At 52.7% G+C, this 22,861-nt stretch overlaps 1 protein-coding gene across 1 annotated transcript; it reads left to right on the top strand.

Moving 5' to 3' along the window:
* The first annotated feature begins 3,535 nt into the window (after window positions 1-3,535).
* Window positions 3,536-15,821, top strand: LOC127461296 (uncharacterized). The gene is made up of 8 exons (XM_051768979.1): window positions 3,536-3,613; window positions 4,946-5,070; window positions 5,933-5,991; window positions 6,688-6,747; window positions 8,163-8,330; window positions 11,262-11,429; window positions 13,003-13,167; window positions 14,519-15,821. The coding sequence occupies exons 2-8, from the start codon at window positions 4,967-4,969 to the stop codon at window positions 14,587-14,589; spliced, it is 795 nt and encodes a 264-aa protein (XP_051624939.1). The 5' UTR covers window positions 3,536-3,613; window positions 4,946-4,966; the 3' UTR covers window positions 14,590-15,821.
* Window positions 15,822-22,861: the final 7,040 nt, after the last annotated feature.

The raw sequence follows: 22,861 nt of genomic DNA, 5'->3' as shown, positions 1-22,861 counted from the left end.
TCCCCCCACCCCTCCTTCCCTCCATGTTCTCCCTCCTCCCTCCCAGCAGTGCAGGGGGACGGGAATGGGGGTTGCAGTCAGTTGTTGTTTCTGCTGCCGCTCAGAGAGAGGAGTTGGAGTCCTTCCCCTGCTGCCCTGGGGTCCCTCCCACGGGAGACAGTCCTTGATGGACCTCTCCAGCGTGAGTCCACCCCTCGGGCAGCAGCTCTTCCCAACCTGCTGTCCCGTGGGTCACTCCTCCATGGGGTCAGTCCCTCACGGATGAGCTGTCCCGGCGTGGGTCCCCCACAGGGGCCACGAGTCCTACCCAGGAAAAACCTGCTCCAGCCTGGGCTTCCCTCTCCACGGGCTGCAGGTCCCTGCCAGGACCCTGCTCCATCCTGGGCCTGCCATGGGGTCACAACCTCCTTTGGGCATCCACCTGCTCTGGAGTGGGCTTCCCCAGGGGCTGCAGGGGGGTCTCTGCACCCCAATTCTCCCCCAGGGGCTGCAGGGGGGTCTCTGCACCCCAGTTCTCCCCCAGGGGCTGCAGGGGGGTCTCTGCACCCCAATTCTCCCCCAGGGGCTGCAGGGGGGGTCTCTGCACCCCAATTCTCCCCCAGGGGCTGCAGGGGGGTCTCTGCACCCCGATGCTCTCCCATGGGCACAGGGGCACAACTGCCCCACCCTGCTCTGCCCCACGGGCTGCAGGGCCTCAGCTCCAGCACCTGGAGCACCTCCTGCCCCTCCTGCCCTGACCTTGGGGTCTACTTTGTTGTTCCCCTGTTCTCACTCCGCTCTTCCCTGGCTGGAATTCTTTCTGTCCCACAGCCTTCTGTTCTTAAATATGTTATCCCAGGGGTGTTACTGTCACTCCTCGTTGGCTTGGTCTTGGCCAGCAGCAGGGAGTCCGTCCTGGAGCCAGCTGGTGTTGGTTCCACAGGACAGGGGAAGCTTCTGGCAGCTTCTAAGAGAAGCCACCCCTGTAACACCCCCAGTGCTACCAAACCCAGCCACAGAAACCCACCACATTTCCCCAGCATGTTTTTCATGTGCACTGCAGGAACTTTGTCCCCTTCCACAGCACGTAAATATGCTGACTGGGCAGGGCCAGCCCGACTGGCAGATCCTCTGCTGTTGAGGAACCTTTGGTAAATGTGTAACCCCGTGTTTGCAGCCCCACCAGCCTTTGCCCTCAGTGTCCTCTTCACCTGTCCCTTGCATCCTGGGATCTCCCCAGAGGCTGGTGCATGACAGGGGATGTGATTCACCCGCTCAGGGCCAGGTTCTTTGGCCCAAGTGTCTCTGAGGCTGGTTCAGAAATGAGTTCCACTGTCTGATTCAGTTCTTTCAGGGGTTTCATGTCACCATTAAAACTTGCTTCTCCAGGCCCAGGACAGTGTTCCAGGCAGTGCCTTGGGACACAGGAGATGTTTCCAGCCATCCAGTGTTGGTTCCCCCATTGCAAGCACATGGCATTGCTGAGGGGTTTGGGGCAGTGGGATACAGACAATCTGCCAGGCCTCCCCATACTTATATTTCAGCCATGGTGAGCAAACCCCTCTCTAAACAGGTTTTTTTGGATGTCCAAACACTCCTTAGTTTGATATTTCTGAGTCTAAATCTTCACAAAACAAGTGTTTCTCAGCCCTAAAGCTCCCTAAAGCAGTTTTTTAGACCCCAAAATATCCCTAAATGGGTGTTTCTGAGCCAAAACTCTCCCTAAATTGTTCTTTCTCGGCTCAAAACATCTATAAATTGTTTTATTGTTTGGTTTGGGGGTTGTTTTTTCTTCAGTCCAAAGCTTGCTTAATTGGTGTTTCTGAGACTCAGAGCTCTCTAAATGTGAATTTCTGAGCCCAAAAGCTCCTGAAATTGGTATTCTGGAGCCCCAAGGCCCCCCAGATTGCTCTTTCTCGACCTCAGATCTCCTGAAATCGCTGTTATTACCCCAAACCTCCGAAAGAGGAGTGTCTAAGCCACGAAGTTCCTGAAATTGGGGTTCCAGAGCCCCGAACCCCCTAACTCGTGCCACATGCCCCATTTGCCATCAGACCATGGGGTTGGCTCCCAGTGCTCCCAGTTCCCCCCCAGTGCCATTCCTGGTGCCCCGGGAGGCCCCAGGAGCAGGCAGGGGCCACTGGCTGTGCCCCCTCGCCCCAGCAGGGACCCCGGGGCTCTGCTGTTCCTCTCCCGCCCCAGGAGCCGCCCCCTGCTCGGAGCATTTTCGCTTTTGGTTTCCAGGGATTTCCGAGAAACTGGTGTAAACCCGAGAACTGAGGTGCCAGGGGATAAAGGGCAGGGGTAGGTCCTGCAGGAGTGGGGTAGGGCAGGAGGAATATAAGCGTCAGGAGCCCCGCGGTGCTCCCTGCGGAGCCGCTTCGTCCCGACCTTCTTCCAGGTAAGTGCAGCCCCTCACTCCCACCCTTCCCCCCGTGGGGCTACTTCTGCTCCCGAAATTAGTGTTTCTGAGCCCAAAAGCTTCCCAAATCGCTGGTTTGGAGCTCCAAAGCTGCCTAAATGGGGGCTACTGAGCCCAAAATCTGCTTCACTTGGTCTTTTGGAGCCCAAAGGCTCTTTCATTTGCTCTTTCTGAGCTGAAAATATCCCCAAATCGCTCTCCCTGACCCACAGCTCCTGATACCAGGATACTGGTACTCAGCTTTTCTGAGCCTCAAGCTCCCCAAATTGGGGTTTCTTAGGCCCAAGGTTCACTAAATTGGTGGTTTGGAGCACCAGGGCTCCCTAAATCCCTCTTTCTCAACCTACATGCTACTTGAATTGCTGCTTCAGGCCCCAAAAGATCCATAAATACTTGTTTCTGAGACCAAGAGTTCCCTAAATTGGAATTGGGTGAGCTCAAAAGCTCCCTAAATGAGACTTTCTGAGGCCAAAAGTTCCCTAAATGAGTGGTTTTGAGCCAAATGCTCCCAAAATTGGTGTTTTTCAACCCCGAATCTCCCTAAATCAGTGTTTGAGACACCAAAATCTCCCTAAATGGATGGTTCTGAGCCCCGAAGCTCCCTAAATCACTGCTTCTGAGATCAAAAGCTCCCAGACTTGCAGTATCTGAGACCAAAAGCTCCTGAGGGATGGGGTTCTGAGCCCCTAAGAAAGCAGAAGTTGCTGGTTTTGAGCCCAGAAGTTCGCTACACCTTTTTTTCTGAGCCTCAAAGATCCCAAAATGGGTATTTCTGAATGCAGGAGCTCCCTAAATCGCTGTCACTCAGCCCAAAAGCTCCCCAGATGGGTGTGTAGTGAGTTGACTCTGACTGGGTGCCAGGCACCCACCAAAGCCACTTTATCACTGCCCTCCACACCTGGACAGGGGAGAGAAAATACAGCAAAAGCTTCATGGGTTGAGATAAGGACAGAGAGAGATCCCTCTCTGATTACATCATGGGCAAACCAGACTGGAATTGTGGAAATTAATTGAATTTATTACCAACAAAATCAGAGCAGGATAATGAGAGGTAAAAGAAATCTTACAAAAATCTTCCCCCCAAGCCCCCTCCATCCCAGACCCTCCCTCCTCCTCCTCAGTGTTTCAGGGAGACTGGAATGTAATCCCAAACATCACAGGCTGATCCTGCTGCTGCTCAGAGAGGAGTCAAAGTCCCTTCCCTGCTCCAAGGTGGGTCCCCCACAGGGCCACAGGTCTTTCCAGGAAAACCTCTTCCAGCGTGGGCTCCTCTCTCCAGGGACCCCCAGGCCCCTGCAGGGACTCTGCTCCAACACAGGCTTCCCACAGGACCACATCCTCCTTTTGGGGCATCCCCTGCTCTGGCGTGGGCTCCTCCTTGGGCTGCAGGGGAATCTCAGCCCTGGTGCCTGGAGCACCTCCTGCCCCTCCTTCTGCACTGCCCTGGGGGTCTGCAGAGCTGTTCCTCTGTTCTCACTCTGCTCTCCTCTGGCTCTAATTCCTTCTGCACCACAGATGGAGCCACTGGAATTGGCGGTGCCGGACATGGGGAAGCTTCTGGCAGCTGCTCACAGAACCCACCCCTGGAGCCCCCCCGCTACCAAAACCTGGCCACATGAACCCAATAGAGGGGGTTTGGGAGCCCCAAAGCTCCCTGAATTGGTCCTTCTGGTCCAGATGCTCCCAAAATCAATGCTTTGAACAGCAAAAGCTCGTTAAATCACTGGCTCTGACCCTAAAAGCTCCCTAAATGTGTGTTTCCCAGGCCCAAAGCTTCCTAAATCAGGGTTCCTGAACAAGACCCTCTCTAAACAAGTTTTTTTGGAAGCCCAAAAATTCTTTGAATGGATATTCCTGAGCCCAGAATCTCCCAAAAGAGTGTTTCTCAGCTCCAAAGCTCCCTAAATTGGTGTTCTGGACCAAAAAATGTTTCTAAATGGGGGTTTCTGAGCCTAAATACTCCCTACATTGCTGATTCTGAGCTTAAAAGATCCCTCAATGGGTGCTTTTTAGGCCCAGAAGCTCCTGAAATCAGTGTTCCGGAGCCCCAAAGTCCCTCAAATCAGTTTCTCAGCCCCAAAGCCCCCTAAATCATTCTTTCTGAGCCCCAGAGCTCCCCAAATTTGTCTTTCTGAGCCTTGCAGCTCCCAAAATTAATGTTCCAGAGCCTTGAATCCCCCTAACTTAAGCCACATGGCCTGTTTGCCATCAGATCATGGGATTCAGGGGCTAAAAATTCCAGTGCAGCCCCAGAGCTCCCAGTATCGCTCACTGGTCCCCCCCAGCGCTCTCATTTCCCCCCCAGTGCTCCCAGTATGGCTCTCTGGCTCCCCCAGTGCTCCCAGTATCACACACCAACCCTCCTCTTTCCACTCCCAAGTCTCCTCTGGAGCACCATAGGGGAGTTTCCCACACCAGGGCCTGGATTTTGGAGCTCATCTCTAAGGGGGTGGGGGCAGGAGAAGACCCTGCCCAGCCCTTTGAGCTCTCAGCTCTGGAGCTTCGTGGTTTTCCTGCAGCTCTTCCCATTTTTCTCTTCTCCAGGTGAAGGTCCTGGGCCGTGACATGCCCGGGGAGCCTCGGCAGGGCAGCTCCTGGCAGAGGGTGTCCTTGGTCATAGCAGCTTCTGTGACCAAATACTCTGGAGCAGCCCAAGAGCTGGGTGGGAGGTAGGAGCTCTGGGAGTGAGGGGTTTTCATGGCACTGTGGAATGGTTTGGAAGGCTGTGCCTGAGTGCTGGTGGAGCACACATTGGGCACCAAAAAGGACTGCTGTGGTTTAAGCCCATCCAACAACTAAGGAGCACAGAGCTGCTCCCTCCCATCATCCCCACCCCTGTGATGGGAGAGGAGAATCAGGAGGAGGTAAAACTGGTGGGTTGAGATAAGAACAGTTTAATAATTGAAATAAAGTAAAATATAATAACAGTAATAATAACAATAGTAACAGCAATAACGGGAATGAAAAAGAAAAGTACTGAGAGGGATAAATGCCATGAAAAACCAGTGATGCACAAGGGAACTGCTCAGCACCCACTGACCGATGCCCAGCCCATCCCCGGGAGGCACCTCCCAGTCAACTCCCCCAGTTCATGTACTGGGCATGACGTTCTGGGCTCTGGAATATCCCTCTGGCCCATTCAGGTCACCTGTCCTGGCCGTGCTCCCTCCTGGTTTCTTGTGCAGCTCCTCCCGGGCAGATCATGGGCAACTGAAAGGTCCTTGACTTGGGGTGAGCACGACTGAGGCACAGCCGAGACTCGACTGGGTCATCAATGTTATTCTCCTCCTAAATTCACACCAGGCAGGCTCGTCCCTGGCTCTCACAAAGCCCAGCAAAGGCCCTGGGGTGGATCATAGGGGAGCAGCAGGGCTCAGCCCTTGTTCCAGCAAACCCAGGGAAGACAAAGGCTTGGCAGTTCACAGCCTCCTGTCTCTCTTGGCTGCCCCCCCAGATCTTCTCAACTGCCTCCTCTTCTCTAGTCCTGTGCCCACCCCATAGATTTTGCTCCCCTTTTCCCTTGCATTGCAGAATGAACCCTGAGAAAAAGACCTGGGAGAGAAGAGGCATGGAATTCCTGGGAGGAGCTGGTAAGAGCTGTGTTTCTTCTGTTTTGACAGTAATAGAAGGGGAAATAAATGATTTTAAAACCCCAAGTACATCAGAGGTTTGAGCAGTATAAGGGATATGTGTGTCCCCAAAAAGCTCCTTCATGCATTCTTGAAATCTGGAGGGAAAAGTCCTAGTGAAGTTTCCTTTTTTCCTTTTTCTTTCCATGTGAACCCAGTGGGCAGAAATGGAGAGCTGGTGGCAGAGTGTCCTAAGAGATGTATTTGGGTTGATAAGTAGGTGTGCTGGATCCCATTCCTCTTGCCTGTGGTCATCTGAAAGTCTTTGAGAAGACAGGCCCAAATGAAAAGGCCAAGGGACAATGAAGGGCCCTGGGAGGTCCCTCTCCACTCGTGCAGTGTGGAGGAGGAGTGTCTCACACTTTGGGGTGTCTCTGTTCTGGTGGGACTGTGCTGAGGCACCTGTGTGGTGCCCGAATGCTGTGGCAGCCGAGGCAGGTTCTTGGCCAGGAGAGCCTGAGTGGCCTCGAAGGTCAGAGCCCCCCCAGCGCTGCTGTCGGGCTCTGGTGCACAGGACCTTGTGGTTCCAGGGCCAGCTGGGTGGTGTGTTCTGCCCCAGAACCTGCTCAATGCATTCCAGGAGTTCCTCAGGGAAAAGTCCTTGTTAAATGTCCTCTTTTTGTCTTTGTTTTATTTCCATGTGACCCTGATGCCCAGCTGCTACGGTTGGTTGGAAGCTGCTTGAGAAACTCACAGACGAGGCATTCGAGCGAGGAAGTGAGTGCTGATCCCATTCCTCTTGTCTGTGCTCATCCTTGGGAACCTCTGGGATGTGAGGGGTTATCCTTGAGAGAAGCAAAGCCAGTCAAGGTCTCTCCCCTGAGCACGTTACCTGCAGAACCCCTTCAGTGCACAGCAGGAGGCCTTTGGGGTGGGGTGACTTTGGTCAGAGGGACGTCCCTCTCTGACCAGAGACACGTCCTGCTCTAGCAGAGGGTATCCCTGGCAATTGGTAAGGATTGAAAGGCATAACACAGCACTTCTGGGATTTCCTCTCCTTCCCTTGACCACTAAAGGAGGAATCTCCTCCTGGGCTTTCCTCCAGGGCCAAAAGGGAGAAGCCTTTCTGTGCAGGTGAGGGCCAGGACTTGCCCAGGCTACCTGGAAACTAAACCCTGCCGAACAAAGAGAAGAGACAAAGGCCTGTTGTGCATGAGGGCCCAGAACAGTGAGGCCAAATAGTCCCATCTGTCCATAAATTCCCACCTCCAAGGGCCTCCAGAAGTGCTTTGCTGTATTTCCCACCCCCGTGCAGGTGTCCAGGCCCCCAGGGTGCAGAGCTGCCCCGGCAGTGGCTTTGCCCAGCACAGCCTGGGCTCTGCTGGCTCCCATCCTGCCCAGGTTCTAAGGCAGCTCTTTGTCTGTCCCTGCTCTTTGCAGCTGGCATGGGGCAGGGCAATGTTCTTCCCTCAAGGAACACCTGGAAATCAGCAGGGCCTGGGCTCTCCCCCGGGGCCAGGCCCTTGGGGAGTGAGGGGGCAGGGGGCTTCCTGTCAGTGCTCCTCCCCAGCAGCACAGGAGCTCCAAGCCCATGGTTCTGAGGGCTCACAGTGGTGCTGAGACTCCTTTCCAGAGACAAAAGCTGGAACAGAAAAGTCTCCATGTCCCAAGGAAGACTGGAGCTCCAGGAGAGAGACCAAGGCTCCTTCCCGGAGCAAATTCCTGGTGGGAAAGGATTTGATAAGCTGGGGAAGAGATCACTAATGGTGCCCACAGTGCATCAGCTTGGGAATTCCCCAGTCCTGTTTTTCAGGGATGAGTGAGTTCTTTTCCAAGGCTGCTGAATTAGGAAGGATTCTCTAAAGAAAAAAGAAGTGTGGAGCAAACAAATCAGTAAACAGGCTGGACATGAGGGACCTGAGTCTGAGTTTCTTGTTCCCTCCCTGCATGAAGAAATAAGGCAAAAAAGTCCATTTCCAGGTTGCACCTTGAGTGCAAGGTTTAATTCCTCTGAAGTGAGTATTTCTCAGGAGGAGAGAGAAGTTGAAAAGAAAACCTGCAGGAAGGCCTAAGGAGAGACCCTGAAGAAGAGACTTGAAAACAGAGGATTTGAGCATCCCCAGGGCAGATGGGTGGTCTCTCCTTCGAGGGGGCAGTGTCAGTCTCCCACTGACATCAGTCTTTTTTCACAGAAAAAGGATGGGAACCAGAGGCCTCAAAGCCCCAGGAATCATGGATGAAGGAGGACTTCCAGAAGTTCACGCGAGAAATGACAGCTATGCGTGAAGATCTCCAGAAAGGGCAGGAATACACAAATTGCCTTTTCCAGCTGCTCAGAGAAAACCTGAACAAGGAACAAGGTGAGCAGAGACATTCCCAAGCAGACTTCCATCTCTCTGAACACCAAAGCTGCTCTACAGGCAAACCACTCTGAGAGCTCGTCCTGCACAGCTCCTCAAAGGGGCTGGAGAAGGACGGCCCTGACATGGGGCACAGCTTTTGTGCTGCCTGACCCTGAAACAGCTCCCTGCTGAAGTGTTCTCTGCAGGTGGTCATGGCCACACTTGTCTCCCTCATCTCTGCAGAGAGTGTGTGCTGTGAGTTCTCTGATCCCCTGATCCTTGTTAAGGTTCCCCCCTTGCAGTCCTGTCAGCGTCTCTCTCCCTTTCCCCACTCCCCTTCTCCCACTCCCCACTCCTGGGGCCGTCTTGGGGCACATGTGATCCCAACCTTGTCTTCCTGTTGAAGATCCACAAGGAGACCCAGCTCCATGAGCACTGCAGGTGTCTCTGAGCACAGGGGCCTGTGCAGAACAGCTCTCCCTGAAGAGCTGGTGCTGGGAAGGGAAGGAGTCAGCTGGGGCACAGACACCCCAGTGGGCCTGCTGAGCCCCAGATGGTGCTCCTGGGCCTGGCTCAGGCAGGACACAGTGTGTGTTGGGGCACATGTGATCCCAACCTTGTCTTCCTGTTGAAGATCCACAAGGAGACCCAGCTCCATGAGCACTGCAGGTGTCTCTGAGCACAGGGGCCTGTGCAGAACAGCTCTCCCTGAAGAGCTGGTGCTGGGAAGGGAAGGAGTCAGCTGGGGCACAGACACCCCAGTGGGCCTGCTGAGCCCCAGATGGTGCTCCTGGGCCTGGCTCAGGCAGGACACAGTGTGTGTTGGGGCACAGCCTGTTGCACCCCGGGCAGGGAAAGGGGAGACAAGATGGGCCTCACCTGCCTGGGGGTCCTGTTCTTGCTGCAGGAGCAAATCTCTGGCAGTGAGCAGCCCAGAACAGTCCAGGGCAACCCCTTGACTTCCTGATGGCTCAGGGCACTGTGGCCTTAGGATGAAGCCTGTGACCCTCTTTTCAAAGCTGAAACCATATTTAATTGAGCTACAGAAAGCACCAATGAGAGGCTGAAAAGGGAGGAAAATGTGCTCCGAGTTTCTTGTTCCCTCCCTGCTAAAAGATAGAAGACAAAGGGAAAACCATTTCCAGATTGTACCTCCATCACAAAATTGAATTCCTGTGAGCTGAGGATTTCTGAGGGGGAGTGAGGAAGGAAAATATACACCCAGAGGAGAGTTCTAAGAAGATGAGCCTCTGGCAGGGAGCTTAAATCAGAGCCTTTGGGCATCCTTGTGTCAGAGAGCTGGTCTGCCTCTCAAGGAGGAAGCATCAGTGTTATGGTTCCAAAGCCAGGGCGCGGAGCTTTGTGATGAATATTCACCCCATCCCCTCATCCTATGGGGCGAGGGTTTGACAGGAAAAATCGGAGGACCAGAAGGGGAAGGGTGGCCATCCTCTTCCCCCTGGGCACTGGAGGGAGAGGCAGCCACTTTTCTCCAGCCTGGCTGCAGGTCACAGTCGCTGTGGGGGCTGCCACTGCCCAGACTGCACTGAGGGACCTCGGCAGCAGGAGGCCCTGTGAGTCCCAGCTGCTGCCTTGTGTGTTATCCCTGGCAGAGGCAAAGCCAGTCAAGGTCTCTCCCCCGAGCACGTTACCTGCAGAACCCCTTCAGTGCACAGCAGGAGGCCTTTGGGGTGGGGTGACTTTGGTCAGAGGGACGTCCCTCTCTGACCAGAGACACGTCCTGCTCTAGCAGAGGGTATCCCTGGCAATTGGTAAGGATTGAAAGGCATAACACAGCACTTCTGGGATTTCCTCTCCTTCCCTTGACCACTAAAGGAGGAATCTCCTCCTGGGCTTTCCTCCAGGGCCAAAAGGGAGAAGCCTTTCTGTGCAGGTGAGGGCCAGGACTTGCCCAGGCTACCTGGAAACTAAACCCTGCCGAACAAAGAGAAGAGACAAAGGCCTGTTGTGCATGAGGGCCCAGAACAGTGAGGCCAAATAGTCCCATCTGTCCATAAATTCCCACCTCCAAGGGCCTCCAGAAGTGCTTTGCTGTATTTCCCACCCCCGTGCAGGTGTCCAGGCCCCCAGGGTGCAGAGCTGCCCCGGCAGTGGCTTTGCCCAGCACAGCCTGGGCTCTGCTGGCTCCCATCCTGCCCAGGTTCTAAGGCAGCTCTTTGTCTGTCCCTGCTCTTTGCAGCTGGCATGGGGCAGGGCAATGTTCTTCCCTCAAGGAACACCTGGAAATCAGCAGGGCCTGGGCTCTCCCCCGGGGCCAGGCCCTTGGGGAGTGAGGGGGCAGGGGGCTTCCTGTCAGTGCTCCTCCCCAGCAGCACAGGAGCTCCAAGCCCATGGTTCTGAGGGCTCACAGTGGTGCTGAGACTCCTTTCCAGAGACAAAAGCTGGAACAGAAAAGTCTCCATGTCCCAAGGAAGACTGGAGCTCCAGGAGAGAGACCAAGGCTCCTTCCCGGAGCAAATTCCTGGTGGGAAAGGATTTGAAAGCTGGGGAAGAGATCACTAATGGTGCCCACAGTGCATCAGCTTGGGAATTCCCCAGTCCTGTTTTTCAGGGATGAGTTCTTTTCCAAGGCTGCTGAATTAGGAAGGATTCTCTAAAGAAAAAAGAAGTGTGGAGCAAACAAATCAGTAAACAGGCTGGACATGAGGGACCTGAGTCTGAGTTTCTTGTTCCCTCCCTGCATGAAGAAATAAGGCAAAAAAGTCCATTTCCAGGTTGCACCTTGAGTGCAAGGTTTAATTCCTCTGAAGTGAGTATTTCTCAGGAGGAGAGTGAAGTTGAAAAGACAACCTGCAGGAAGGCCTAAGGAGAGCCCCTGAAGAAGAGACTTGAAAACAGAGGATTTGAGCATCCCCAGGGCAGATGGGTGGTCTCTCCTTCAAGGGGGCAATGTCAGTCTCTCACTGACACCTGTCTATTTTTTCACAGGAAAGACAGAGGAGGAAAATCCCCCAAAGGCTCAGGGATCTGTGATGGAGGAGACCATTGTGCAGCTCTGCAAAGAAATGAAAGCTATGCGTGAAGATTTCCAGGAAGGGCTGGCATCCACAAAGCAGGATATTCAGCTGCTCAGAGAAGACCTGAACAAGGAACTAGGTGAGCAGGGCCACTCCCAAGCACTTCCATCTCTCTGAACACCAAAGCTGCTCTACAGGCAAACCACTCTGAGAGCTCGTCCTGCACAGCTCCTCAAAGGGGCTGGAGAAGGACGGCCCTGACATGGGGCACAGCTTTTGTGCTGCCTGACCTTGAAACAGCTCCCTGCTGAAGTGTTCTCTGCAGGTGGTCATGGCCACACTTGTCTCCCTCATCTCTGCAGAGAGTGTGTGCTGTGAGTTCTCTGATCCCCTGATCCTTGTTAAGGTTCCCCCCTTGCAGTCCTGTCAGCGTCTCTCTCCCTTTCCCCACTCCCCTTCTCCCACTCCCCACTCCTGGGGCCGTCTTGGGGCACATGTGATCCCAACCTTGTCTTCCTGTTGAAGATCCACAAGGAGACCCAGCTCCATGAGCACTGCAGGTGTCTCTGAGCACAGGGGCCTGTGCAGAACAGCTCTCCCTGAAGAGCTGGTGCTGGGAAGGGAAGGAGTCAGCTGGGGCACAGACACCCCAGTGGGCCTGCTGAGCCCCAGATGGTGCTCCTGGGCCTGGCTCAGGCAGGACACAGTGTGTGTTGGGGCACAGCCTGTTGCACCCCGGGCAGGGAAAGGGGAGACAAGATGGGCCTCACCTGCCTGGGGGTCCTGTTCTTGCTGCAGGAGCAAATCTCTGGCAGTGAGCAGCCCAGAACAGTCCAGGGCAACCCCTTGACTTCCTGATGGCTCAGGGCACTGTGGCCTTAGGATGAAGCCTGTGACCCTCTTTTCAAAGCTGAAACCATATTTAATTGAGCTACAGAAAGCACCAATGAGAGGCTGAAAAGGGAGGAAAATGTGCTCCGAGTTTCTTGTTCCCTCCCTGCTAAAGGACAGAGGGCAACGGGAAAACCATTTCCAGATTGTACCTCCATCACAAAATTGAATTCCTGTGAGCTGAGGATTTCGAGGGGGAGTGAGGAAGGAAAATATACACCCAGAGGAGAGCCCTGAGAAGAGACCCTCTGGCAGGGAGCTTAAATCAGAGCCTTTGGGCATCCTTGTGTCAGAGAGCTGGTCTGCCTCTCAAGGAGGAAGCATCAGTGTTATGGTTCCAAAGCCAGGGCGTGGAGCTTTGTGATGAATATTCACCCCATCCCCTCATCCTGGAGGGTGGGTCTTTGAGAACCTCTTTGCTATGGTTTGGTTTAATTTGTTTCTTTTCCCCTGCATGGTCCAGAGGGCAGGGCAGCCTCCCAATGTTTTGGCTTTGCTTGTGGCAACCATGTGGTAGCTGCCATTTGGGGCTTTTCTGTCCCGGGGTAGGGGGACTAGGAAACAATTTCTGCCTTTTTAGCTTAAACCATTTTCCCTTGGTTCTTTGGAGTTCCTGCTATTTCCTTTTTAAATTTTTGGTTTTGTACTTTTATCTCTTCATTATATGGAGAGGACATATTATATTATGTCCCTTCATTATTGGAGAGGAGTAGGGAGAGGTTGAAACAAAAGGGGAGTGACTTGTTTACAATCTCAATCCACCAGTAACTGTGCAAAGCCATCACAGTCAGTGACCCAGGATCATTGTTCTGCCTTCACAGACAGGAAAATGAAGAAAATGGCGAGGGCCCAGGAATCCAAGATGGACAAGAAATTTCAGCAGCTCTGCCAAAGAATTGGAACTCTGGAACAAGAATTCTACGGGAGGCAGGGGTCCAAACAGCACATCCTTCAGCTCCTCGGAGCAAAAATGGAGATAGAACAAGGTGAGCAGGGCCATTCCCAAGCCCTTCCATCTCTCTGGATGCCAAAGCTGCTCTACAGGCAAACCACCCTGTGAGTTCGTCCTGCACAGCTCCTCAAAGGGGCTGGAGAAGGACGGTCCTGACATGGGGAGAGGCCCAGAGAAGCTGCCTTCAGTCCTGGGAATCACCACCACAATCCATCCCGTGACTAAAGGCCACTTGTCTGGGCCTCTGCCCACGGGGAACAAACAGCTTTTGTGATCCGTGACACTGAAACAGCTCCATGCTGAAGTGTTCCCTGCAAGGGGTCAAGGCCCCTCTTCTCTCCCTTGTCTTTGAGGGCAGTGAGGACAGCTCTGACCCGATGGGTGCTAAAGGTGTCCACTGCCAGTCCTCCCACGCACTCACCTTCCTCATGACAGAGGGTTGTCTCCCATGGCCCACGGATGCTGTCTGCAGACGTGGAGGGGGATGATCCCTACCCCCCATCCTGCCCCCCAGGCCTTTGCCAAGGCCTCAGGAAGGCTCACAGGGCCTGGGCTCTTTCCCCAGCCCTGCTGCACTCAACCCATCCAAGCAATTCAAGGAACCTGGTCAGGAATAAGGGCAGGCACCAGTCCAGGCTCAGGGCTGACCCTCTGGCAAGTAGCTGTGCAGAGAAGGCCCTGGGGGTTCTGGTGGACAGAGAGCTGGCCAAGGGTCAGCAATGGCCAAGAAGGCCCAAGGCTGCCTGGGCTGCCTTCGGAAGAGCTTTGCCAGCAGGCCAAGGGAGGAGCAGCCCTGGTGAGGCCCATCTGGAGTGCTGTGTCCAGTGCTGGGTTCCTCAGTACAAGGGAAACATGGAGCTCCTGCAGCGGGTCCAGCTGAGGCTGCAGAGATGATCAGGGGCTGGAGAGGCTGAGGGAGCTGGGCCTGTTTAGTCTGGAGAAGTCTGACAGGGGATGTCATCAGTGGACACAAGTGTTTGAAGGGTCAGGAGGATGGAGCCAGGCTCTTCTGGGTGGTGCTGAGTGATAGGATGGGAGGCAATGGGCAGAAAGGAAAACAAAGCAATTTCCACCTGAACACGAGGAAGAACTTCATTACTGTGAGGGTGACTCAGCACTGGGACCAGTTCCTTGAGAGATTGTAGAGTCTCCTTCTTTGGAGATATTCAAAAGCCTCTGGAGGAGGTTCTGGCCACCCAGCTCCAGATGGTCTCTAGAGGTCCCTTGCAACCTCTCCTTGTCTGTGTTTCTGTGATTCTGTACAGGGCACGAGACATCTGAAAACACAGCTTTCAGAACCTACCAAGTCAGATGTAGCTGGATCTCTACCCAATTCCTGTGTGGGTTTAATTTTCACTTCCTCTTGGCTCTTTAATCTTTTGCAGGTGTGCTGATAGAAAGTGCATCAGAAGACGAGGCCATGATACAGATGCACAGACAACTCCTGAGCTGGTGAAGCATTGATCAACAAAATTAAAGTCTGGCACTCATTACATTTCTCTTGAGCTTGGCCCCCCACCCCCTGCACTCCCTGGGCTTGCTGTGTTGGGAAGTGCTCGTGCTGCTGGAAGACTGAGATAATTGTTAGGGCTTTTCTCCCTCCTGTGAGCTGGTTCCTGCTGTGCCAGGGCAGATCCATCCACTGCCTGGTTTCAAACAAGTGAAAGCAACAGCAGCCAAAGTGCAACCCAGAGCAGAGCTGAATTACCCAGCGAGCTCTACACAAAATCTCAGGCAGAGTCCTGGGAATCCTGGATTTTAAGTGTTTTAACATTTTGCGTGTGTGAAGAATCTGGGATGTACAGCAGTGGGGGAACCATTTCACCTGGAGAATGAAGTGTTCAGTTGCAATCCTGATTTTTCTGTGACATGTTTACTACACTCGCATTACCTGTCTTCTTTCCTGCTTCTGTTTGTAGTTAATGTGTATCAGCACAAGTGTAGAATTAGCATGTTCCTCCTGAGGCCGGGGCAACACCTGTCTTCCAAGGGTGCCTGTGCCCTGCGCAGGCAGAGGAGTTCCCTTAGAGTAAGAGAACCACCACTGTGCCCCGCTAGTTGGGCACCATCTGTCACAGTCGCAGGGGAGAGAAGCCGCGACAGCCGGGGGTTCGTGCAGAGTGGTAGCTCAAAGCTATTGCAGCCTTATTAGGGTGTGCCACCCCTATTTATAGGGCAGCAGGAGAAGGTTCCAGAAACCAGGGAGGAGCATAGGACAGGCAGGGACATGGACCAGTCAGAAGGGAAAGGAGGGAATAAGGGAGAAATAGGAGCCAATAAGGAAAACATCTGCAATGCAGCAGATTGCAGCCAGTCAGAAAATAGGTAATAAACATGAGGAGAAAACTGTGAAAACATTTGGCATAAACTGGGGTACAATACATTCGTAACTTTTGTTAACAATCCTGTTCAGTCCTAGTCTGTAAAACAGTCTCAGTCTTCATAACTGGACACTGAATGCCCAGAATCCACGTCCTCCTCTGTCGCCTCTTCAGCTCTGGTCTCTCGCAGCTGCCTTCTCCACCTCGCAAACTTCTCCCTTTCCTCCTCCATGCTCCCCGCATCACCCCCTTCTTGTTTTCTATGATGATATTAGCTGAGACACTCCTTAATAACAAATTTTGAATGCAGATAATTATGCAAGGAACAAATGTCAAAATTGAAATAAAAGTAAATAAAGAAACAACAGCTATGGTTATCATCTTGTTCATCCAATTGGGTAAGCAGCAGCAGTGGGGGGGCCAAGGTCACCCCCTCTGCATTCTGTCTGGCCATCTGTGCTGGTTTAAAAGTTAACCAGCAGGGGGAATGAACCCAACTCAAAGGAGAGATTATAAGTCAGAATAACAATTTATTAAAATAATACAGTAAGTACAATAATACAAGCAAACAATTGGTCTCAACCCACAAAAACCCAAATGTATAACCCAGTACCCTGGGGCCTGAACAAAGTGGTGTTCCTTGGGCCCTGTTTGAGTCCAAAGTAAAGGGAGAGGGGAAGAACCTGCTGGTGGGAGAGCTGCTGCAGTCTGGCCAGAACTGGTGATCGCAGTCCAGTGGTGGTCTAAGTCTGGTTGAGAGCGATGAGATGCAGCCTTCCTCTGGATCCCACGAGTGGGTTGAAAAATGTTCCAAAACTCCAAGATTATATATCCTCCAGTTCAGGCAGGAATGTTCAGTGCTCCCCTCAGGGCGGGGAGTTCCACAAAGGGTGTGAGGACAGAAACATCCTCCTATCTCACAGGCCTCTTAACACCTAGTTTATAGCCTGAGGAGTCAGGCTCTATGGGCAGAGGGTGCGAATAGTCTATTGACAACAATAGTCTAGTTTCTGGGAAATGACATGGAAGGCTATAGAATACAGTTTTGGGTTACACCCACCATGCTCTATGGGCAGAGGGTGCGAATAGTCTATTGACAACAATAGTCTAGTTTCTGGGAAATGACATGGAAGGCTATAGAATACAGTTTTGGGTTACACCCACCATGATGAACTGATCTCAGCTGTCCTAACTAGGACATTATCCACCCCTTATTCTATGCCATCCATGTCATGCCCAAATTAACCCCCTTTAAAAACTATATCCCTCTAAAACTATATACATCTATCTATATATATATATACAATGAAACATTACAGACCATTCTCACTCAAAATTAGGTCCCCTTGTGGTACACAACGTGTCTCCCCATCTTTTTGCATTACCCACCAGGTGGAACCAGGTCCCTGAGCAAAAACAATCCCTCGGATGGGTTTGCCTTTGCTTGAGGTGGGACTAATCCAAACAGTCTTCCCTAACATTCCTCTCATATGTACCACAGGGACTTTATCTCCATCTACAGTATGCAAAGGTTCTGACTGGGCAGGGCCAGCTCAATTGATGGAACCTCGGGTGTTGACCAACCAGGTGGCCTTTGCTAAATGCAGCTCCCAGTGTTTGAGAGTCTCCCCACACAGTGCCTTCAGGGTGGTCTTCAGCAGTCCGTTGCACCGCTCAACTTTTCCAGCAGCTGGTGCATGGTAGGGGATATGATACACCCACTCAATGCCGTGCTCTTTGGCCCAGGTGTCTACGAGGCCATTCTTGAAATGGGTCCCATTATCAGACTCAATTCTCTCCGGGGTGCCGTGTCGCCACAGGACTTGTTTTTCAAGGCCCAGGATGGTATTCCAGGCAGTGGCATGAGGCACGGGGTATGTCTCCAACCATCCAGTGCTTCCTTCTACCATGGTCAGTACGTAGTGCTTGCCTTGGCGGGTTTTGGGGAGCGTGATGTAGTCAACTTGCCAGGCTTCCCCATACCTGTACTTCAACCACCGTCCACCATACCATAGAGGCTTCACCCGCTTGGCCTGCTTGATGGCAGCACATGTCTCACAGTCATGGATGACCTGTGAGACAATGTCCTTGGTTAAGTCCACCCCTCGGTCACGAGCCCATCTGTATGTTGCATCTCTCCCCTGGTGACCGGAGGCGTCATGGGCCCATCGAGCCAGAAATAATTCTCCTTTGTGCTGCCAATCCAGATCTACCTGAGAGACTTTAATCCTGGCAGCTCGGTCCGCCTGCTCGTTGTTACGATGCTCCTCATTAGCCCGTTTCTTGCCTACATGAGCGTCTACGTGACGGACCTTCACACTCAGCTTCTCTACCCGGCCAGCGATGTCCTGCCACATCTCCGCCGCCCAGATGGGTTTCCCTTGGCGCTGCCAGTTGGCCTTTTTCCATCGCTCCAGCCATCCCCACAGAGCATTGGCCACCATCCATGAGTCAGTGTAGAGATAGAGTCTTGGTCACTTCTCTCGTTCAGCTATATCCAAAGCCAACTGAACGGCTTTAAGCTCTGCAAACTGACTTGACCCACCTTGTCCTTCGGTCGCTTCTGCAACTCGCCGTGTGGGACTCCATACAGCTGCCTTCCATTTTCGGTTTGTCCCTACAATGCGGCAGGAGCCATCCGTGAAGAGCACATATCGCCTTTCATCTGCGGGTAGCTTGTCATATGGTGGGGCCTCCTCAGCCCGTGTCACCTTCTCCTCCTCTTCTTCAGAGGATAGTCCGAAACTCTCACCTTCGGGCCAATTGGTGATAATTTCCAGAATCCCAGGGCGATTAGGATTCCCTATCCGGGTTCGCTGCGTGATCAGAGCGATCCACTTACTCCATGTGGCATCGGTGGCATGATGTGTGGAAGGAACTCTTCCCTTGAACATCCAGCCCAGCACTGGTAGTCGGGGTGCCAGGAGGAGCTGCGCTTCAGTGCCGATCACTTCTGAGGCAGCTCGAACTCCTTCATAGGCAGCCAGGATCTCTTTCTCAGTTGGTGTATAGCTGGCTTCAGATCCTTTGTATCCCCGACTCCAGAATCCCAGCGGTCGTCCTCGGATCTCCCCAGGCACTTTCTGCCAGAGGCTCCAGGAAGGACCATTCTCCCCGGCTGCGGTGTAGAGCACGTTCTTCACGTCCTGTCCTGTCCTTACTGGCCCAAGGGCTACCGCATGGGCAATCTCCTGTTTAATTTGTTCAAAGGCTTGTTGTTGTTCGGGGCCCCACTGGAAATCATTTTTCTTCCGTGTCACAAGGTAGAGAGGGCTTACAATCTGACTATACTCGGGGATATGCATCCTCCAAAAGCCCACAGCGCCTAGGAAAGCCTGTGTTTCCTTCTTGCTGGTTGGTGGGGACATGGCTGCTATTTTGTTAATCACCTCCATTGGAATTAGGCGGCGTCCATCTTGCCACTTCACTCCTAGGAACTGAATTTCCTGAGCAGGTCCCTTGACCTTACTCCGTTTAATGGCAAAACCGGCTCTTAGGAGAATCTGGATTATCTTCTCTCCTTTCTCGAAGACTTCGCCCGCTGTGTTCCCCCATACAATGATGTCATCAATGTACTGTAGGTGCTCTGGAGCCTCACCCTTTTCCAGTGCAGTCTGGATCAGTCCATGGCAAATGCTGGGACTGTGTTTCCACCCCTGAGGCAGTCGATTCCAGGTGTACTGCACACCTCTCCAAGTGAAAGCAAATTGTGGTCTGCACTCCGCTGCCAAAGGAATGGAGAAAAAGGCATTGGCAATGTCAGTGGTGGCATACCACTTGGCTTCCTTGGACTCCAGCTCATACTGGAGCTCCAGCATGTCCGACACAGCAGCACTCAGGGGTGGTGTGACTTCATTGAGTCCACGGTAATCCACCGTCAGCCTCCACTCTCCGCTGGACTTACGCACTGGCCATATAGGGCTATTAAAGGGTGAGCGACTCTTGCCGACCACCCCCTGGGTCTCCAGTTCACGGATCATCTTTTGTATAGGGGTCACAGAGTCTCGGTCGGTGCGGTATTGCCGACGGTGCACTGTTGCTGTGGCTATCGGTACCAATTGTTCTTCATCCTTCAGCAGTCCCACAGCAGAGGGGTCCTCTGAGAGACCAGGCAAGGTGTTCAACTGTCTAATTTCCTCTGTCTCCACAGAGGTGGTGGTTCCCTCACCCCACTCGGAGGCAACTTTCCCACAGCTCCGGCTGGAGGGGGATTTTCAGTGGATCTTTGACTGATTTGGAGTGGGTTTGGAAGGATTTTCGCTCCATTTCAATGGATTTCAGCTCAGTTCTGAAGGATTTCCTGGAATTTTGAGTGGATTTCAGGGGGATTTGGGAGGACTTGGATGGATTTTGATGGCGTTTTTATGGGATTTGGGCGGATTTTGCTGGATTTGGGGCAGTTTCAGGGGATGTTTCGGTGCTTTGCTCACCATTCTCTGGAGCTCAGGTCGCTTTCCCGTCGTTCGTGCTCCCTGAGCTCTCTGTGCAGAGTCTCCCGGGACTCCTTGATTTTCCTCTGGAGCTACTCCCGGGACTCCTTGAGCTCCCTCTGGAGCTGCTCCCGCCACTCCTTGAGCTCCAGATTTGGTGAACAATCCACTCTGGTTCCTCAAGCACGCTTCAATTTTGTGGGACAAATCCCATGCCCATCCCAGGACACACTCACCACTCTCTGGATCAGTTCAGCTCCTGGTTCCAACCTGTTTTCCTCCAGGCCTTTGCTCAGCTCTTGCAGCTCTTCCAGCCTCTTCTGCACGGCCTGGAGTTCCAGCATAGCCAACTCCTTTTTCCTCAGTAAGTCTCTCTCCTCTTCCACTAAGGATTGAACAACGATAATGAATGAAACAATCAATCCTGGGTTTCTCAGTGTGGTCCTGACAAGCTGCTTGCTTTTCATCGCAGGGAGGTGTGCAAGTTTCGAGCTGGCTTCCCGCCAAGTCCCCGAAACTCGACAACAAGGACCTGCTTCCCAGAGAGGGAAGAGAAAAAAAAAACGACTTAAGCAGCCAAAGCTATAGCAAAAATATATATATATATTTTACATATGAGACAGATATCTACAATGAGAATACTATGCACCACAACTCCAGAAATCCCAAACAGCTCCCCAAAAAGGGCAGAGGGGGAGGGAGAAGGGAAAAGGACAAAAAGGGACAAAGACCAACCAAGTCAACCAGCCAACTGCAGGTAAATTAGCAAAATCTCACCACTTCCCTTTGAACAGGCAGGATGGCTGGACACGGCCCAGCGCTCTCCCCTCACGCGTGGCAGATAACAGCAGTCGCTGTGGGCCTCAGCTCCAGATAAGCCAGACCAAGACAGGGACCCACCGTTCTCGAACCTCGCCGGGAAGGAAGAGCGCGAGGTCCCTCCTGCTGGCTTTATTTATACCTCAAGTTACGCAAAGGAATAGCATGGAATACTTCCGTGATCACCTTCCTAGTTCCTTCCTGGTTACAAGCTGGTCTCCAGGAAGGCCTGAGTGAAACCATCCCATTCTCCACCCCTTATTCCATACTATTTCTTTACGTAACACCTGTATATTGTGTCCATCTCTATCCCGCGCGTATACATATACATATATACATATAGTCCATGTTTACTTCGAGGCTGTCGTCTGTTGTTGGAGATCAGCACCACCAGTAGCTCGATTAGGATTCTTGGCCCTTTCGTGGCAATCACAGTTCTGGTTTAGGGCTGGCTCATTGGTTTAGGCTGTCTCATCATCGGACATCCTTGGATACCGGGATCACTTTGTTCGGGTCTTTTCCGTCTGGTGTCTGGTCTCCTGTAAAACACAACTTAGGACACAGAATTAGTTTTTCCCCAGAGCTAGGTTTCCTTGAGGGACACATTGGATCTCTCCATCCTTCCTCATAACCATCCAGGGATTTCCGGGCCCTTGAGCAAAAACAATCCCACGACTGGGTTTGTCTTGGCCTGAGGGAGGAGTGATCCAAAGGGCCTTACCTAACATACCTTTTAGATGGATGGCTGGAACTTTGTCTCCATCTCCAGTGTGGAGGGATTCTGCTTGGGCAGGACCAGCTGGGTTGACAGAGCCTCTAGTGTTGACTAGCCAGGTGGCCTTGGCTAAGTTCTTATCCCAATTTTTGTAAGTTCCCTCACCTAGTGCCTTTAGGGTTGTCGCCAACAGTCCATTACACCTTTCTACTTTTCCTGCAGCAGGTGCATGATATGGAATGTGATATACCCATTCAATCCCATGCTCCTGTGCCCAAGTGGCTAATGGGCTGTTCTTGAAATGAGTCCCGTTGTCTGACTCAATCCTCTCTGGAGTGCCATGTCTCCACAGGACCTGCTTCTCCAGACCTAGAATGGTGTTTTGGGCTGTTGCATGCGGTACCGAATATGTTTCCAACCATCCTGTGTTTGCTTCCACCATGGGAAGCACATAGCGTTTACCTTGGCGGGTCTGTGGCAACATGATATAGTCAACCTGCCAGGTCTCCCCATATTTATACTTCTCCCAGCGTCCACCATACCACAGGGGCTTCAACCTTTTTGCCTGCTTAATAGCAGCACAGGTTTCACAGTCACGGATAACTTGAGAGATGATATCCATGACTAAATCCACCCCTCGGTCTCTTGCCCATCTATGAGGGGAATCTCGGCCCTGATGACCTGAAGCATCATGGGCCCATCGAGCTAGGAACAATTCTCCCTTCTGCTGCCAGTCTAGGTCTGCTTGTGATACCTTGACCTGTGCAGCTCGGTCTGCCTGTATGTTATTAGCATGTTCCTCATTAGCTCGTTTCTTGGGCACGTGGGCATCTACATGGCGGACTCTCACGGTCAATTTCTTCACTCTGGCAGCGATGTCTTGCCACGGATCAGCAGCCCAGATGGGTTTTCCTCTACGCTTCCAATTCATCTCTTTCCACCAGTCTAGCCACCCCCACAGGGCATTGGCTCTCACCCACGAACCGGTGTACAGGTAGAGCCTTGGCCATCCTTCTCTCTCTGCGATATCCAGGGCCAATTGGACTGCTTTGAGTTCCGCAAACTGACTCAATTCGCCTTTACCTTCAGTGGCTTCCGCCACTTGTTGGGTGGGACTCCAAACGGCTGCTTTCCACTTCCAGCTCCTCCCTACAATACGGCAGGAGCCATCGGAGCCAAGGGCATAGCATGTCTCTTCATCTGGCAGCTGATCAAATGGCAGAGCTTCTTCAACTCGGCTCACTGGTTCTCCTTCTTCTTCTGCCAGACTGAAGTTCCCACCTTCAGGCCAATTGGTTATGATTTCCAAGATGCCAGGGCGATTCGAGTTCCCGATTCAGACACGTTGCGTAATCAAAGCCATCCACTTACTCCACGTGGCATCGGTGGCATGATGCGTAGGGGGCACCTTCCCTTTGAACATCCAGCTCCAGACTGGTAATC

Source organism: Manacus candei, unplaced genomic scaffold (assembly GCF_025592945.1).
Source record: "Manacus candei isolate 608988 ecotype Guabito, Panama unplaced genomic scaffold, ASM2559294v1 h1tg000099l, whole genome shotgun sequence".
NCBI lineage: Eukaryota > Metazoa > Chordata > Aves > Passeriformes > Pipridae > Manacus > Manacus candei.
This window is presented reverse-complemented; position numbering and strand designations above follow the sequence as displayed.

What these genes read in the sequence shown, in the direction of transcription:
- LOC127461296 (XM_051768979.1), top strand. Translation starts at nt 4,967, where the DNA reads ATGCCCGGGGAGCCTCGGCAGGGCAGCTCCTGGCAGAGGGTGTCCTTG. An exon ending in GGAATTCCTGGGAGGAGCTG is followed by an intron (nt 5,992 to 6,687) that starts GTAAGAGCTGTG and finishes CCTGATGCCCAG; the next exon opens with CTGCTACGGTTGGTTGGAAG. An exon ending in CGAGGCATTCGAGCGAGGAA is followed by an intron (nt 6,748 to 8,162) that starts GTGAGTGCTGAT and finishes CTTTTTTCACAG; the next exon opens with AAAAAGGATGGGAACCAGAG.